General features: G+C 33.9%; 1 protein-coding gene across 1 annotated transcript in view; it reads right to left on the bottom strand.

Annotated features, from left to right (window-relative positions):
- The window catches only part of LOC117342315, a 63,604-nt gene that overhangs the window by 30,804 nt on the left and 12,098 nt on the right, over positions 1-20,702 (bottom strand). Inside the window, exon 2 of the mRNA XM_033904435.1 lies at positions 13,551-13,601. Coding sequence (XP_033760326.1) covers positions 13,551-13,601 — 51 coding nt within the window. The remainder of the gene's footprint in view (positions 1-13,550; positions 13,602-20,702) is intronic.

Here is a 20,702-nt window from a genome sequence, read left to right as displayed (position 1 = left end):
GCCTCTACAACCGTTGTAAAAATAGAGGTCATACATCGAGTGGTTGTTGTATGTGGTATTTCTTTCACTCGATTTAGGGTATTTTTCAAAAGTACCAAAAAAGAACTTGAGCGGGTGTATTTTGTAATTTTGGAAAATATAACTTACGAGAGTGAAAGAAATGCCATATACCTGTACGACAATCACGAGTTTGTGTGACCTGTTTCTACCACAAAAGAAAAGCTATTCTGAGGATGAATCAGGTGGGTTGTTCAGGATATGACCTAGAGTGAAATAACGCTAATTATTATGCAAAACTGACAATTTTCGAAAATATATGGAAATATTATAATTAATTACAAATCATAACATATAATAGGCAACTTTATTATTTTCAAAACCAATAAATTGAAAGAAATCTCTGCATATGTTTTTATATGACATAAACAACTGCGAATTACTTCTTTTGCGTTATCATTTCCGGGACCTCATTAAACGGCTTCAACTGTTAGCCAATCAACACACATTGAACCACGTCATGAAAAAAATAGTCCCGGTTGAAGGTCACTGTATCAATCAATCAAAACACGTTTAGAGTTTATTACACGTGTGGTATATCCTATTTGTTATTCAACACTTTAAATGAATATTTCATGTCTGGGGAGTTAAATAACACCCATGTATAGTTGTAATAATCGTTATATTTCATATTGACTGTTGACTAAGTACCGAAAGGCATTCTAAAGGGAAGTTATCCACAAAGCTGTGTCTGTCTTACTCAACATGTTTAGATTAAGGTGGGTCCATTTTTTGAAATTCGCAGCACAGCGTTGAACGTTGTGCATGTCTGTCAAAACACAGGTTTGTTCACGGTAACCTGTTCACACTTGAATAAGAAAATCATAAATATTAGTAATACTAATTTTACAAGATGTATAAGGATGAAAATCATCTAGATCGACCAATTTAAAAAAAGATAAGTCAACGATGTTTGATTAAATTCATGAAAATGGAAACAGCATACGGGACATCTACCGCTACAGCAGATATCTGGTCATCGAGAATAACTTTCTAAGAAATGGAATTTTCGTTCACACGGGCCACATTTTCTATCTTTTGCGAAATGCAGTACGTGTTTCGAAGCTGTTTCAGTTGGTGCTTTTGTTTAACTCAAATATCTCAAAAAAGGTCGAGAACATCATTTTTCTTCCCGAATTTGAAATTAAGGTGAAAAAATCAAGAAAATAGAATTATTTAGAAAAAAATGACATAGATTTTCCCCAAAAGTGTGGAGCTACCTGGATCTAAATATTAAAATCCAAATAAAGTTTAGTATGAGTCACCTAACGGCAGTTAACTTGAGAAATTTGAATTTTTAAATAAGTACAGTATGAAAAATATCGATTTGGAAAATTGTTCTCCCTTGATTAGTTCTGCCATATAATGTTTAACATCACACTTTAAGTTATTAGTTAATTAGGTTAATTATCTATTCCATCCTTGACAGCAGACAAAAGTTACTAATCAATATAGTAAACCACAGTTGTATATTTAGTTGGAATTTAATCCTAACGTACAAATAATGTAACATCCCATCTATTCCCTTGGTAGCTTTTTTGGTTTCATTTTTGAAATGAGGTCAACGATAGTCGAGTCGTGTTTTAATTCTATAAATAGTATGCAAATAAGAGCAGCTGTCACGCAACCTACTTCGATTCCGTGTTACGTCCTACTTATAGTACAAAAGCTTATATTATCCTAAAAACACAGTTTTTATCAAAAAAAAAAAAAATCTCATATATAAATGGCGACCAGTTCAGGCGGGTTGTTGTGTACCAACACTATTGAGCGACTTTGTATAGTAGGATGTGTTCTATATTTGGGGGAAATGTTTCATAGTTCTCAACGAATCCTAAATTTGGAACACCGCGTAAGCTGTAAGAACTTGTCTCTCATCCATTTGTTATTTTGGACAATAAAATCTGTTTGAATCCGGGAATCTTTTTCATCTTCATCTAACACTTCTTTTGTGAAATCTATATTTGTATGATTATATTTCGTTTGTTGTTATTTAGATAATCTATTGTTTGATATCAATGTTTTGTTGTTCACCTTGGTGGCCATGATAAAAACCTAAACTTCCTTCAAACGATCATGCCAAAACACTACGTCAAACATTCAAACGATCATGACAAAACACTACGTCAAACATTTAAACGATCATGACAAAACACTACGTCAAACATTCAAACGATCATGACAAAACACTACGTCAAACATTTAAACGATCATGTCAAAACACTACGTCAAACATTTAAACGATCATGTCAAAACACTACGTCAAACATTTAAACGATCATGACAAAACACTACGTCATGCATAAGACGTGAAGCCCATCAGTGTATGGCTATTATGTTATATACATATGGACTGTCGGCCTGTAGCCGTTGGGGGAATAAACTCAATTTGACCAAATAGGCATACATATACATTTCACAACAATTCAATCATCTTTTAAGAAGTTTCTTTCTTCTAATCATATAAGAATCAGAACAATCTAAGAAGATACCTCCCTTCTCATTGTATTATCCATATTGGTTCTATGTAAATATGTTTAAGTTTGTTTACCTGTTTTATGTAAGGAGAGGACTTATATAGGCTCTGCCTGATGTCCAATCCTATATTGATATAACATCAGTCAATAAAATATGTTGAAATTGAAATTGAACTTGAAGCCCATGCTTCCTTCCAATTGGTAATTGAATGTAGGTTCGAAAAATTTACAAAACCAAGAGTCGTATCGGTTACTTGTCCCTTATATTTATCTATTTACATCTTTTTAATTGGTTTTAGGTCCTTTTGCACATACATGCTTTCGTAGTAGAAATGTAGGCTGAAAATTTGGCAGCCAACTCAAACAAAAATGGCAGCTAACGTGTTACTGATGCAAATACGGTAACTAGGATATTGTTATAATGCTTATGTTACATTACTTACGATTTGTTTGTTACAATGATTTCTGTTTATTATCTTTGAATTTTCAAATATATTTTTCTGGATTCTAAAATAAGATACATTGTATGTATATTTTGGTGACAGACGAACTCGTAACGACATGATCATAGGAACCAGTCTTAGGGGAAGGTCAAAGGTCATAGGATAATCTCAATAATTCAGTTTAGATCTACTTTATCTGCATATTGTGACTCTATTTGTATGAAAGTTGCTAACATCTTTGCTGAAGTCATTTCAGCTTCCTGATGGAGGTCACTGCTTGTGGACTTTTGTCCCGGACGTTTGCCGTTACCAGCATGCCACGTTGTAACTCATTTGAGTATACAATGATGTTTCATGATCCTTTTTATGACAATTATGAAATTAAACAACAGTGATATTTCAACTCTCCTATCCCGATCAGACATTGAGACTCCTCCGTTGTCTACTTGGTTTCAACACTGTGTAGTAAATGGAAGATGTACTCGATAAGTGTAAACATTAGACAGACATTTCAAACAAACAAAATTAAAATCAATACTTTCAGTTATACACATTGACTGTTCCCTGCCAGCACATAAATGGCGGGCTTAAGCTGTTATCCAAGCGTTTGTATGTCAAGCAAATATTGAATAATTTATGTGTCAACACATGCACGGGACATGTCTGTATGTCACACGACCAGGTTAATAAAGTCAGAGCCTTGCCAGGTGACATTTCCCAAACCAGTAAATCTATCATAAGAGACTTTGTCTGTAAGATTATGAGTTCATTATTAGACAGTACACGAAGAATAAGACCAGGCGCTCTGGAAAAATGGGCGTCTTATATTTCAGCGGTGCTATTTTCATAATTCGATTTGAAAAATATAATGATTTTAATTTGTCGGTTTGAAGAAAAATATCATTTTAATAAGGAGAACGTATAACATTATGAAAAACATATACGTAACAGAGAAAATCATCTTTAAATCTTGAATGTTCCAACATGGAAAAGTCATAGAAACTTCAAAACAAATATCTCCAAACACGGGTTTCAACGATTGTCATGAAAAGCAGCAATTACACCGATTAAATCCACTTAACACGACCTTCTGTTGTACTTCCATTTACAGCTTTGTGCGATGAAAGGCAATCGATTTAAATATGTTTCAGACAGATTATTGATAATGTTTTGACATTTGAACATTTGTAATGAAATTAAATTCAATATGCTGATGTAATTGTGTAAACGATATTGTCCATTAAGTTTTCGTAATATTAAATGTATTGAATGTTATTGGGTGATGTTTACACAACGCTTGGCGCGTCTCTTGAGGTGTGAAAATAATGGTGTTCTGATCTTTATAATTACATAACGTCCCCAACAAAATCGAGCACGTTTATTTGCTTTTCTCGACAATAATGCTACTTTCATACGGCTATGATATAACAAACATAATTTACCGAGTTTTGTTGCCTGTATTATTTCGTATCTGACAAATAACGATAAAACAAGCCGATGTGTAAATAACGCATAATCAAAGCTCAAAATCGATGAAATAATACCATAACATAAATAAACACTAATTGTTTACACGAAAATCACAGAACATGTACAAAGTGAATGCTACGTAAACCTAAATATTAAATACTTGTAATGCCATGTCCTCTAAATAAAAACTGAGGTAGTTATACGGAACCAGAGCGCATATCAATGGATATCAAACATGTTTTCATACTGTACAAGGAAATTGAATATTTACAATTAAAATAATGAAAAAATGCCATAATTTCATTATTTCAATTGTAAATATTTACGTAAACCCCCATCTCTTGAAACTTGTGGTGCTAGTGTGCCAACAGTCACCATTATTAGGGAGTACAGAAATACGCATTTGGATACCACATGAACACAGAATTAAGAAATTACACACAAAAAACATCAAGAGACAATGCTTTGAAAATAGCGCAAAGTCATTAAATAAAGTTAAAATGTTTCCCGCGAATACTGGTACATGTATTAACATAGGGGATAGTTATCTAAAATATTACCGTTTTGAGATACATACTGCAAATTCAGGATTGACTTTGTGAACAAATATCTCATTCCGAATACATCAATTTCCTCCTTTAAAATCAATTGGTATAATCAATTTGTTCCTAGTGTTCATTCCATCATGTCTCGGATAAACATTTAACATGGTAACTTTTACCTTTGTGAAAATTCAGAGTTATCCCGGACAAACAATTAATACTAACACTTTTAACTGTGTTTGACATTCCGAGTTTTAATAGATAGATTTGTTACGGTGATTGACAATTTGAGCTTTCCAGGACAAACAGTTTATAGTATGGCTATTGTCGTAACGAACGTTGCGATCGTTCTCAGACAAACAATAAACTCTTTGGCGTGTCCATAGTGGACATTCCACCCTTTTCTTGGACAAACATTTTGCACTATGACATGTTACCTTCTCGTCCTTTCCCCTGCAAACAATTAGTATAATGGATTCTATTGTGAATGTGTGTACTAGCCCTATCATGACCCATGGGTATCGATGTACCATAGCAAGATGTTTACATTAGTGAAAATCAGGTGAAACTATAGATTTATGGTATTTCTCATCTGAAACCTTCGCTAGAAGGTCAATATAGTATATAAGGTATTCGGTCATTTTGGGTCACGTTAATGTTTAAACATGAAAATAAACCACTTTTATCAAATCAACTGTTATCTTGTCGGTGTGTTTTCCTAGTTCAACCATAGCTACATTTTCTATTATATTTCATAATCTATTTTATTTCAATGCATGTCTTAATTTGGGAAAACATAATAAACCATTCATTCTTACTATTCCGGGTCAAAGATTTTTATTTCCCGGTGACTGTATCTTATTGTATTTACAGAAATCTATTTATCGTTAATGATAATATTAGGTTTTGAGGATAACATCCAAACGTCAAGGTCACAAAATATGGTCAAATTTCACACCTTAGAAGACTGCTCCGCTTGGACTCTATTGCAATGAAATCGAAATTGATGGTCGTACTAAAAATAACCTGATTGCCTTTCCAAATTTCATTGAGTAGATTATTATTTTGAATATCGAGCTCACAGACAACAATTCAGCAAAGTTTAATGAATGAAATATTGGGTCGGATAAGCGAAAAGAAAAACAGTTTAAATTAATATGCTTCATAGAAATATATATAACGATATGTCGAAAATCGTTCTGTTTAACCATTTAACAAGTACAAAGATAAAAAGGCCAAGTACTCCGGAAAAGTAAGCGTCTTCTATTTCTTCGACGACACACAGTACTCATCTAGGTAAAATCCGGGTTATATCACATTCTCAAAATGTGAACTTCGGCGGTGGCAGCTTATTCATTATGCTTATTACCTTATTAGCTTATTCATTCATCAGAAAGCTTTGCTATTATATCTGTAGTCTTTGTTTCAAATTACTTATACTACGGCAAACAAAATAGAAAGTGTGTGATCATCATACACATTTCATCTTTAGATAAGCATTGATACTTAACGTTTCGTTTATTGATCCATTAATGCATTGTCTTGCATACAATTCCAGTGATTTGAATTTCGGATGACGCTTTGTGTTATAGTCCTTATATAATTGTTTCGCCATCAGATGTGAGATTGCATTGTGTCATCTGTGGCAATGAATACTATGCAAATGAATTGTGCTTCATAACATCTATGCACATTCATTCTCTGTGTCAACGATCAAAGAATATCTTTTCCGACTTTGTACTTCACAACATCTCCGCCAGATAATACAGTTCATTAAATACACACGTGGATTTCTGAATGTTGTTGGAAATGTTGCATAATTATCTATAATTAGCATGGCACCACACGAGTCAACAAAATCGTGTAATTCTAAATATAGATTTACATGGAGACCATTGAAAAAGTACAAGGAGAATAAAACCAGGAGCTCCGACAGAGTACGCGTCTGATATTTTATTGACGACACCCACCATACAAATCTAGGTCAAATCCGCGGGTCACATTCTCAAATAATGAGAATTAGGGTGGTGATAAGGAAACACTAGCCACAAGAACAAAGGACATTCACAAAAGATTGACATGAAAATCACTGAAAATGTACTGGGACAAAAGACCAGATGGTCCGGAAGAGCAACCACATACGTCATGTTCTATATATAGCTAAATTGGAAAGATGCTTATATTAAACACAGGCAGCCATTGAAACTGTGATTGCGAGGTTTCAAAACTATCTATTTCAAGTAAAGAGTACATTGTCGATGCCTTAACCGTTGGTAATTTTTCGTTGAATAAGATTTCGAAATTGTCAACAAAGGATTTCAATCGCTGTTTGTGTTAAAGATAGAAAAATCTTTCGAAAATATCTTTAAACCAACCGATGAACCTTTTTGGATATAATTGAGTTATTTCAACCATAACAGATCATTAAAGCATATCTTTTTTAACTAATCGATCATTTTCGCGTCATTTATGTAGATAACAAGTCAATGATTGTTTTATATTTTCCTATGAAAATATCAAAATTCGCCAAATCCACATATATTTAACGGAAGCAAATATTCATTGTATTTTAACAAAATCAAAACAGTATGGATAGTGTGATTATCCCCTTATTATCAAACAGACAGCGTTCCGTATTTGCTAAGTAAAAATCAATTTATCTTGATATACATATAAAGAATCTAGCATCACAAACTTTTTTTTTCATTTCCATTTGCCGCTTCGCATATCTATTGATAAGATTCAAAGTCGACATACAACAATTTTTAAAACTAGTTCATTGTTAGAATGGTTATCACGAGGTTTGTAATAATGTATAATCGATGGTATGCACTGCGTATGTTAAAAGCTTTTACTTGTGAAACACATGTGTATTATGGTAAAGAATGAAAAGAAGTTCCGGAACGGTAGCACCCACCATTAAAGTCTAGAACAAACCATATTAAATGTCACGTTCTCAAAGTAGGAATCGTGTTGCGTTATGTCACAAAGAGTTTCCAACGTGTTTTAACTGATCTAAATATTTTAAAAAATGTCATCCTATCCTGATGAACTTCAAAAACTTCTACCCACTACTTAATGATAACCTTTGACAAAATCTATATATGGCCGGTTTTGTTGCTTGAAAAAAAAAATATATAACATATGTTGATTGAAAAGACTAACGGCGTGATGTTTGGTTTGATTTGGTTTATTTTGTTTAACGTCCTATTAACAGCCAGGGTCATTTAAGGACATGCCTGGTTATGGAGGTGGAGGAAAGATGGAGTACCCGGAGAAAAACCACCGGCCTACAGTCAGTACCTGGCAACTGTCCCACGCGGGTTTCGAACCCGCAACCCTAGAGGTGGAGGACTAGTGAAAACGTGTCGGGACACCTTAACCCCTCGGCCCCCGCGGCCCTAATGTCATGATCGTTGTAATTACGCTCGGACAAACGCTTCAACTCCATTTTAGCTGTACCACTAATACAATAATAATGTTTAAACAAGATCTCTTTACAAGCACATCTTCCCAGTAGAGCATTTCATTAGGGCACAACAGACAGCTTTAATTCTATTATTTGCCATCCATTCTATCGAATCCCTAACGTCGGTATCCTGTTTCACACTCATTCGTCATCTATAGAGATATCGAAATTCACAATCTATACAATTCAACATATAACATGCATATTTCCTTTTACGCAAATCATTTTTATAAAACTCGTCATTCAATAATTAATGAACTGAAACATTCTGTACTTATAGTTACGCATGGCCTGTTTAAATATATTAGTACAAAAAGCTTGATTGCTTTTAATTGAAATGCTTATTGATTTAGATTTATCGATTTGATATAGAAATATTACAATAATGGTCCCTGACCGGACGTCTATTCAGAACAAGCATTACTTTTTCATAAAGCTTGTTCGCCAGGATTACAACACATCACTCAATTGAAATCGAATATTCGATCAACAGGATGAAAAAAAATACCGACATTGATTTCGACAATATTTCCGAAACATAGCAAATAAAAATGATTCAATGCTTTTATGCCATTCCACGACGTATATTTGTAAGCAATTTGACCCAGCGTTAATATTAATTTATTAATTGGGATAAGTCTTCGCCATATCAATCCTGACGTTGTCAATGGTTTCAATCACAAACATTTTCGCCATCCATAAGAGAGATGTTTTTGTTTTGTTTTTATTTTTATTTCATTTTTTTTCAGGTTTAAAATACGAAACTACCTGCTAAGCCCACTGCATGATTGCATGTTGATACTAATAAGGACATTCCAACCTCTTCTTTTCAGCGGCTGTGTATTATAACTGATTTTGGGGTTTTCGATGTGTCTAGACAGACTAAAACTGTTGTATTCAATATGTTGTGTCAACCAGCTTTTGAGTTAATATCTTTTTTATGTTAATTATCTTTGATACATATTGGACATCTTTGATCAATAATTAACATCTTTGAATTATAATTAACATCTTTGATTTGTAATTAACAGCTTTGATTCATAATCAACATCTTTAATTTCTACTATTATTAATTAATTATTATTAATCATATTCATATCTTATCTTATTTACTTCTATTCATATTCACAACTGTACGCTTTATATTCGAAATCTGAAAATAAGTAGACGTTTTCAAAAAAAAGTCTATTCAAAATCATTTAACTTGAATTAAAAATTGCAAGAGCAAAATATGCCAGGCTTTTCCAAAAGGGACAGTGTTGCATGTTGAACAGGATATTGTGATCCCTCCTGTAGAGAATGAACAACTTTCTACAATGTTGTCTGTTTAGAGGATATCTGAGAATCTGAGAATGAACAACTAAGTGAAATCTCACCAATCGTTGTAGGCGGATAATACGGCCCGCTGTGTTTTCCCCCTAGGGTACCTCAGAAAGACCAAATAAGTCTCTGATGTCAGCTTTCTAATACGTCCAGATTTTCCTGAGATTAAATTCCTTACTTTTGTTTTTTTCCCCTCTCTCTCTTTCTACGTTGTGAATTGTCACCAACCTAGATTTCATTTAAGCGTTTGAAGAATGTTGCTTAACCCGAATTTGAAGTAGTTTTGCATGGTGGGTACCCTCAATAAAGTAGAAGACACTTAATCTTCCGAAACACATGGTCCTGTTATGCCTGTCCTATTATTGTACTTTTTCAGTGGTCTCCAAGCAGTACCTTTTCTATTTTGAACTCGTGTTAGCGATTTGAGTTATAATTACGGTTTCGTTAATATGTCGGTATTATTTGTTGCTTTTCTCAATATTTTGCCATCGTTTTATTGAGGTTAAGTTAGAATTAAAGTTTCGCTATTAAGTCGGTATTCTCTGTTGCTTTTCTCAATATTTTGCCATCGTTTTTTTGAAGCTGAGTTGAAATTAGGGTTTTGTTATTATGTCAACATTCTCTGTTGTTTTCGTTATTTTCTGTTGATGTCCTTACATATCCTGTCTGTTGCCAGGACGTTGCGCTCAAATCAAACATGGAGAAACCTAGCTTAGATTAACCTGCTGCATACTGCTTCTTGGCTTCGGCAGAATACACACCAATTCGGACCTGTCGTAAATCAGGAGGTTCCTTAATGCCTCATGCTTTACTTGTTGCAACACTTCCGATCTATATTTTTATTCCCAGCTAATCATTCTTTTATTGGTATTCTTTCATTAAACCTGGTGAAATCAATCATCTATGCAGATAACAAATCCCGTTGGGCACAGCTACATCAGAAGGCTGTACGCCATTATTCATCAATTTTGAAGCATGCCCAGCGTCCGTATCGAGCTCACCTCTTAGAACAATTTCTAAAACCGAGACACCGACAAATTCACTGAGGAAGTGTTAATGTAGTATTTTGTGACGACCACGTGACTAACTAGGTTCGCAGGCACCGCTTCAATAACCGGATTCCGTGCATAGTGCATGCTAATTAGATACCACGTGATAGTGAATTTGTCTGACATCCTCCGCGTGCTATATTTAACATCACTGACGAGTCATATTAGGACGAACAGTTGTATGATGCAGATTTAGGGTCATCATTTGACATATCCTGTGCTGTTTATCATATATACATGATTTACATCTACATATAAATATATACTTCATCCACACTAGTACATTTGCAAGCACGAGAGGGAATACCGACATGATAACGAATTCGTAATTCTATTTCAAAATTGATAAAACCAAGGCAAAGTACGAACAAAATATAGATTTGTATGAATACTCTAGAAAACAAAACAAGAAAATTGGACCAGATGTCCCGGGTAATAAGCGTCTTCTGCTTCATCTGGATCAAATCTGGGTAAAGTCAACAAAATGAGAACTGGGGTGGGAACAACTAGGCAAATCAACAAGCATGAACATCAAATATGTAGATACATGTACCAAATACTTCAGCAAGACAAGTATATCAACTGTGTAGATACATGTACTAAATGCTTCAACTAAACAAGTACATCAGCTGTGTAGATACATGTTCTAAATGCTTCAACTAAATAATTATATCAACTATGAAAATACATAACCAAATGCTTCAACCACACAAGTACATCAGCTGTGTATGTACATGTTCTAAATGCTTCAACTAAATAATTATATCAACTACGAAAATACATAACCAAATACTTCAACCACACAAGTACATCAGCTGTGTATGTACATGTTCTAAATGCTTTTAACTAAATAATTATATCAACTATGAAAATACATAACCAAATGCTTCAACCACACAAGTACATCAGCTGTGTATGTACATGTTCTAAATGCTTCAACTAAATAATTATATCAACTACGAAAATACATACACCAAATACTTCAACCACACAAGTACATCAGCTGTGTATGTACATGTTCTAAATGCTTCAACTAAATAATTATATCAACTATGAAAATACATAACCAAATACTTCAACCACACAAGTACATCAGCTGTGTATGTACATGTTCTAAATGCTTCAACTAAATAATTATATCAACTATGAAAATACATAACCAAATACTTCAACCACACAAGTACATCAGCTGTGTATGTACATGTTCTAAATGCTTCAACTAAATAATTGTATCAACTATGAAAATACATACACCAAATGCTTCAACCACACAAGTACACCAGCTGTGTATGTACATGTTCTAAATGCTTCAACTAAATAGTTGTATCAACTATGAAAATACATAACCAAATACTTCAACCACACAAGTACATCAGCTGTGTATGTACATGTTCTAAATGCTTCAACTAAATAATTATATCAACTACGAAAATACATAACCAAATACTTCAACTACACAAGTACATCAGCTGTGTATGTACATGTTCTAAATGCTTCAACTAATTAAGTATATCAACTATGAAAATACATAACCAAATACTTCAACCACACAGGTACATCAGCTGTGAATGTACATGTTCTAAATGCTTCAACTAAATAATTATATCAACTACGAAAATACATACACCAAATGCTTCAACCACACAAGTACACCAGCTGTGTATGTACATGTTCTAAATGCTTCAACTAAATAATTATATCAACTATGAAAATACATACACCAGATGCGTCAACCACACAAGTACACCAGCTGTATATGTACATGTTCTAAATGCTTCAACTAAATAATTATATCAACTATGAAAATACATACACCAGATGCGTCAACCACACAAGTACACCAGCTGTGTATGTACATGTTCTAAATGCTTCAACTAAATAGTTGTATCAACTATGAAAATACATAACCAAATACTTCAACCACACAAGTACATCAGCTGTGAAGATATATGTTCTAAATGCTTCAACTTAACAAGTATATCAACTATGAAAATACATAACCAAATACTTCAACCACACAAGTACATCAGCTGTGAAGATATATGTTCTAAATGCTTCAACTTAACAAGTATATCAACTATGAAAATACATAACCAAATACTTCAACCACACAAGTACATCAGCTGTGAAGATACATGTTCTAAATGCTTCAACTAAACAAGTATATCAACTATGAAAATACATAACCAAATGCCTCAAGTCACACAAGTACATCAGCTATGAAGATACATGTACTAAATGCTTCAATCTCACAAGTACATCAACTATGTACTGTATCTAAACATCCAAATAGCACGTCATTCACTACGAAACCCTTTTGTTACTGTGCGACCATTGTTAAATGAACAATATGAAAATTTATACACAAGATGAGAATTTAACAATACAAGGAATGATTGCAGATCAATAGCAGAGCTGAATCATTGATTTTATGGAAACTTTTCGATAATAATGCTAATTCACCTTTTGTAATAGAAAGAAGTATTACGAATGTCACACGACATCATAACTCAGCACTGAGCTGGAATTTCCAATTATCCGAACGTCGAAATAAAAGTATTGATTTCGGTAGTTTGTTTCTAAACTAGATGTTAAAAGCAATTTAATGTTACTGTACAGTTCCACGCCATGAATCTTTACCCAACCTGAGCAGTTGTACATGATGAATATTGATGAATTACCATGACCAATTCAATGTAAAAAGTGCTCTTTATACTTACCTAATCGCAGAAACTCCGACCGTCCGAATTTTCCAAGTAGGCAACTTGTGACTGTGAAAATAAAAAAACTCCATTCACATACGCCATGCTTTCCAAAGAACATCGTCAACAGGAATTTGTTACATACACCATGATCTATCATGTCATTTCACATGACTAATCACATAGATTAGCAATAGTTTAAAATGGTTGAACATGTCTGAATTATGGTCAGTGAGATAATTAATTTCTTCCTCCGTCTCATACCATGAACACCTGTCATGCGTCATACCGATATTGACTAGATAGTTTAGTGCCTAGCATACTAACACTACCATACACTATTGTTGTATAAGTGGAGTAAGAATACAACACTCCACTACGTAGGCAAGAGATTTCGTCCACACTAGCGACCACAGAATTAACAATTTCTCTAGCTGATCACACAGGCTTGACATAAGCTCTATTACAGACAGGAGAAAATTACAGGTATGCAGCACATCGCTGTGTCAAACAATGTGCAGTATTACCAGAGCAGGGCTGTATAATTGATCACTCGTAAACGTCAACACATAAATTACATATGAGGTAACATTTTGAGTCTGTTTTTTCTTGTTCGAATGCTCCATAGAAATGTTTGTATGGTAATTACCATTGTTTGATTACAATCAGTTTAAACAGCTAACATCTGCTGCTTTTTCATTTATTGAATATCGAACTAAACAGGTATTCTGTATCGCCTTTAAGTGATTTACAGCCGTTCAACAGGCTTGGAAATATAAAAATGTACACTTGTAATACAATTACTGTTGGTATGTAAATTTTGCTCCAACATCAATGCGGACTTTTTTTCCAATTTAATTTGAGTGAACAAGATATCAAAAAGCTTTTTTCATTTTCAATTTTCTTGTACATCTGCCATGTTTCGTTATCAATTTCACAAAAATTGTTAAGGACCCACCCGTAAAGAATGCAGAAATAAGCTTCAGGTATTGGAATAAATAGTACAAAAAGGAATATTTGACACATGGTTATCAGAGGGCGTATACTATAAGGTCACCGCAGCGCTAAAAACACAGGGCCATCTCAGAAAGACAAACACTACAGGGTCGTCATAGAAAGACAATAATCACAGGGTTATTATAGAAAGACAAACACTACAGGGTTACCATGGAAAGACAAATGCCACAGGGTCATCAAAGAAAGACAAACACTACAGGGTCATCACAGAAAGACAAACACCACAGGGTCATCACAGAAATACAAATACCACAGGGTCATCACAGAAAGACAAATAACACAGGGTTATCACAGAAAGACAAATACCACAGGGTCATCACAGAAAGCGAACACTACAGGGTCATCACAGAAAGACAAACACTACAGGGTTATCACAGAACGACAAATACAACAGGGTTATCACAGAAATACAAATACCACAGGGTCATCACAGAAAGACAAATACCAAAGGGTCATCACAGAAAGACAAATACAACAGGGTCATCACAGAAAGACAAATACAACAGGGTCATCACAGAAAGACAAACATTACAGGGTTATCACAAACAGCAAATATCACTGGGTAATCAGGGAGATACAACAATCCTTAGTTCACACATTAAATCATCAAACAGAATAAAAATAATAATACACGTTCCAATGTAAGAGCAATTGTAATTTGCACCCGATGAGACACAATCAAATTAACAAATTAATGGTTTGTATTCTTAAAGGGAAAAAATAAAATTCGCGACGAAACGATTTTTTTCGCGTCAAAAGTTAACACGATAGATAAACCAATTCCTAAATACAATTACTTCTGTGACAGTGTTCTAACCCTATCTATAAATAAATAAATTATTCAAAAGCAACACAGAATTGTTAGTATAGAACCCATTTGGTTTACACATAGATTTAGCATAACGATATGTTGATAGGTTGATCATTGTGAGGCGTGTGGTAAAATTATCCATGATAGATCCCGACATTGTCTGCGACAGTTAATGAAACACCCACCAGCTCGCTTTGTTGTCTGATTTACATGACTTGAGTCAATGTTTTATTGGAATTGTCAAGAGGCCTACATTTTAATTTAGATCAGCCGTCAAAATGGCAGCTGGGTATAGGAGATTTTGTACACACGATAACGGACTTGAACAAATGACCCGGAGGAAGCACTGGCAAACTCCATTATATTAGAAATGAATAATTAATAATAAAGTTTTCTGATCATTATAGTATTGTGTTCTATTTATTAGCGATGTGTGTGCTCTTTCGATGAAATAAATATCAAATCAATAAATGTCGATCTAACTAAAATCGACAGGACGAGGAGACATTTTCAATTAAAATATTTTCAAAATAACCTTTGGGAGGGCCCCAGGACCAGGCGTTCTAGAAAGATAAGCGTCTTCTGTTTCATCGAATCTGCCCGTAATGTAAATTGTGGTTAGTTTGAGGTAATGTTCTACAAGTAAGAACTAGGGAAATAATAGAGAAATATTTCACAAGGAAATATAACGATTCCAAATGAGACGTGTTGATTTACGACCACAAAGTCACCTCTCATCAAACTACATCTTTAATAATATAGCTGTTGAGTCAACAGGCGTATGGCCTTATAACTTAGAAGATAACAAATACTTTATCAGATCTGCTTAAATCTTTTACAGTTTCATAAAAAGAAAAATCAGCTATATCAGTTGTCTGTTGGTCGACATCATGATCGCATTTGTAAATTTCCCTCTGCGATATGAAGTAAATATGGCCACCATCTTTGTTTCCATTGCCAAAGATAAAATTTTAGGATTTGTTTAATACTCTCAACGCCAAAACTTATTTATCTAATAAAGAAAGTGCATAGAAAGTGCAATTTATGCAATCATAATTTAGCGGAATGCTTCTAACGCAAAAAAACACTAAAATAAGATTACCACTAAAATATGTACTTTTATAGTAATAGATTTCCTGATATAATTTTCATTATATTGGTGTTCTACATTTTCATAATATAACTACAAATTTGTTAAAATGTGACTGAGCCAAATAGCAATTTTAAAAACTTTTTCAAATGCACTAATTTGTGTGACGATTTGCTCCGTCAGAACTGCATTTCCATATTATCTGCGGTTATCTGTACACTCATGACATAGGTTAATATTAGACTCCGCAAGGAGTTCCGGATGAGAAGCAATAGTGGAATCCCGACCCAACAGACGAATATATAGGCATACAATAAAATCATGTAAATAAAACATTTTAAAATTATGCTTGTGTGATGTTCTTACATCTACAATGGATGTCATGATATATATTTGATGCATTAAGTAATCAATATATTATTATTACAAGCAATATGTGTACATTTCGTTCTCGTTGCACCGAGTCACCAATGAACAGGGTTGACACACCTATGCACAAATGTGATCGCCAACTTTACAGCTGCTCAGACTATACACTTGGTGCCTTAGTCAAGGCAGTGTAGATTTCGATCATAGTGTCTCGTATTTGTTCGTAGGATTCCCAGCGTAAAGCAAGATGTAAATGATTTAAAAATGGTTTAAGTAGAAAAGCTGCTGTCTATTTTAAACAACCTACGGATAATTTATTAATAAATAACAGTATGTTTGTGTATGTTATCAAGACACGATCTTCTCTTCGTGATTTATTGCTTGATAACGTGATAGCAATCATAATTACAGATATGCATACCTTAATCAAATTTGAATGGACCTTTTTAGCAGTGTGGGTACACCTTAATATCAATATTTACTATCACTGTGTTTAATACTCTTCAATTCATCATAAAATCAATAAAATACTTTAGAAATCACGTGGACAATGATATATCATTCTCAAATGTATAAAGACATGTAAAACATACAGGAAATAGAAAAAAAAATGCAAACACAACTTCCGAATAAAAATTGTCCGAACCCGGAAAAAAACCACATTTTGTTGTTTTTGTTGTTTTGTTGTTTAGTTTTGTTTTGTTTTTCTGCGCGGCAAAAAGGACAACATTTTTGTTTTCATACACGTGCGGCAAAAATGCTTTTCTCGCAGACAACCTTTTTATTTGTGACACACAGAAAGAGATTCGCTTCTTTTATTGTACTCTCCAAGACTCTCAACAGCTGGAATACTTTAAAGATTGAAAACTGCCGACTTGATGTGAGAAAAATATTTATTTCGTGTAGAAAATGTAAAAATTAAAAAATGATTGAATTATGGTATTATTGATTATTTCGAGCTTCTCGTGGCCTCCTATCATGAATACGTTAGGCCCTTATTATCAGAAGGATGAAACAGCCGTATGAAGCAGTCTAATTCATTTTTGGTCTACTGTATCTAAATGTCAAATTGATTTTAAATATGTGCAAGTAGCTTGTGTGTCGTTAGTACAATCCTCAGCCATCTTAAATATATAACTGCTAAATAAATCTATAAGCGTTGTGTTGGAGTATTTGATTATTCAGGAGGTTTATGAATAATAAATACCTAAGACACTTTTGTGTTCACAAGTATATCTCTGTATAGTATTCCAATGTCTAAACGCCTTTGAGAATTTCTGTATTATTATTTCTTTATGCATCAATGGTTATCAACAGAGACCTTTAGGGAAAGTTACTATGTAAATACATGTACTATCATTTCAACAAACGTAACACCGCTTGTTAGAACACATGTTGAAATGCATTTAAAACGCAATGTTATAATATGATATCAACTTTCAATTAAATGTATAAAAGTCACTACTGGCATTTTTTCATTAAAAAACAACAGAAAAATGAGTTACTTTGTTTTGGAGATACTGGCCCTTTCACATATACTGTCCTACAAGATACTTCATAGAGTCTCAATATGTAAAAAACAGGATGTGACTAATCAGTCAATTCCAACCTTGATCAAATCATTTTAGCATCACACCGCTTCAGCGGATTTCGTCGTCACAGTGGGTTGTATTTCACTAGATCTACTGTTAGTGTAAAAATGCCTCCATAAGTATAATGCTCCTCAACATGAGTGTTGATAATATATAAACTTAATCTGATCTATTGTTTTGATATAAATAAGGAAATATAAAAATAGGTTTTCTATATACCGCTATATCACAGCAATATAGTCTCAAAGCGTTTCATAAACAGTTTATGTGGCAATCATGTCTTTAGAAGCTATAGCTAATGTCTTTTCCAACTCCATTGGGACCAAACAGCTGGAGCTGCCATTTCAGTGGTAACGGCTTACACACGACATTTCTTGTGCTCCCCTACCACTTACTCGTTTAGAGCTGAGTCTACTGGAACGAACATCCTGTGCATGGATACGACACAGTGCCCATGCCGGGACTAGACCTTTCGGTTACGTAGCCCTACCGTATATTCTCCATAGTAAACAAAAATGTCTGCATTATTCTGCATATTCAGTTATTTTGAAATGTCAGCCCATTACAGATCTCAAATATCTCAAACCAGAAATATGAAAATGTAGAAAGGGATTGGTGAGAGCTATTGAACTGTGATTGGTTACGGTTGTTTAATCTGTGATTTGTTACGGTTGTTTAATCTGTGATTGGCTATGGTTGTTTAATCTGTGATTGGTTACGGTTGTTCAATCTGTGATTGGCTATGGTTGTTTAATCTGTGATTGGTTACGGTTGTTTAATCTGTGATTGGCTATGGTTGTTTAATCTGTGATTGGTTACGGTTGTTTAATCTGTGATTGGCTATGGTTGTTTAATCTGTGATTGGCTACAGCTATTTGGTATGCGATTGGTTACATCTATTTGATCTGAGATTGGTTACGGCAGTTTAATCTGCGATTGGTTACGGCTATTTGAACTGAGATTGGTTACTGCTATCTGATCGGTGATTGGTTACGGCTATTTGATCTGAGATTTGTTACTTCTATCTGATCGGTGATTGGTTACGGCTATTTGATCTGTGATTGGTTAGGGCTGTTTAATCAGCGATTGGTAATTGTTGTTTGAACAGTGACCGGTTACGGCTGTTTGATTTACGATTGGTTATGCGTATTGAACAATCGGCGTACCAAATGGATGGAAACGACATTTCCAAATAGATTCAATGGACCGATGTCAATGACAATATATATAAACGTTTCTGGTATTGCACTTAAAATGTAACGAAATATAAACTGATGAATGTGATAGGAAATCATAAATCATACATGCATAACTTGGTTTCAGTTTTTCCAACACCATCAATTGAGGAGTAACTCATACCATGTTCTCAATTTCCTGCCTGTGGTAGATCTTTTTTTAACGAGAACAACACAGAGGGCCGGCTATATTGTTTATCAATATATAAATCTGATCACCCTGGTGACCAGGTCCCGGATGTCCAATGCATAGTTAGGATGACGTCATTTGATATAATGACTAGTGGGAATCAATGGAAACAAATATAATGAGACAACGAGTATTTGTTTTCATTTCAAATTGGCGCTCTATGTAAACTGAGTATTTCTGAATTTTTTTTTACAAATAATAGTTTAAGAATTTTAAGTGGAATGGATGTACAAAAGCTGTTAACATACATGACCCTTTTAATAACTCATTAGTATGCTTGTAATTAATCACATATAGTATAGTAGCAGTAAGCGTAACCGTGTCCAATTGTCGCATATTGTTTGACGAGCATTAAAGAATGAAATGATTTATGACAGTGAAAAAAATCAATATCGACCGATATACGATCGTCTATTTCAAGCAGAGTTGCAAATTAAATGTAATGAATTATTTATGTATTCGCTGAATGGAGAAATGCTGAAAGCGGTCGGTCATGTTGTAAAACACCTTTCGCAAAAAAAATAATATTATTCTGTTGTGGTTTGTAAATAAATATATAATATGAATGTTTTCATACCTTTTCATTAGTTTTTTATCTCTTTTTTTTATTAATGAATGATCAGATTAAGCGAGATAATTAATTGGGATGCCGTTATAAAAGACTGGAATTTTCTCTTTACATAGGCAACTTAGTTTATCGATTGAAACGCACGATCAATGATCTAGGTCAGCATGTCAATCAAATGGTACATCACTTGAGCATTATCCTTACCACTGGACTTTGAAATGATATCCCAATGTGAAATGTGACTATAACCCTTGAATGGTACTGCTATTCAATTGTAATCCGACATGAACATGAAATA

The sequence above is a fragment of the Pecten maximus genome, chromosome 14 (genome assembly GCF_902652985.1).
Source record: "Pecten maximus chromosome 14, xPecMax1.1, whole genome shotgun sequence".
NCBI classification, from domain to species: Eukaryota; Metazoa; Mollusca; class Bivalvia; order Pectinida; family Pectinidae; genus Pecten; species Pecten maximus.
This window is presented reverse-complemented; position numbering and strand designations above follow the sequence as displayed.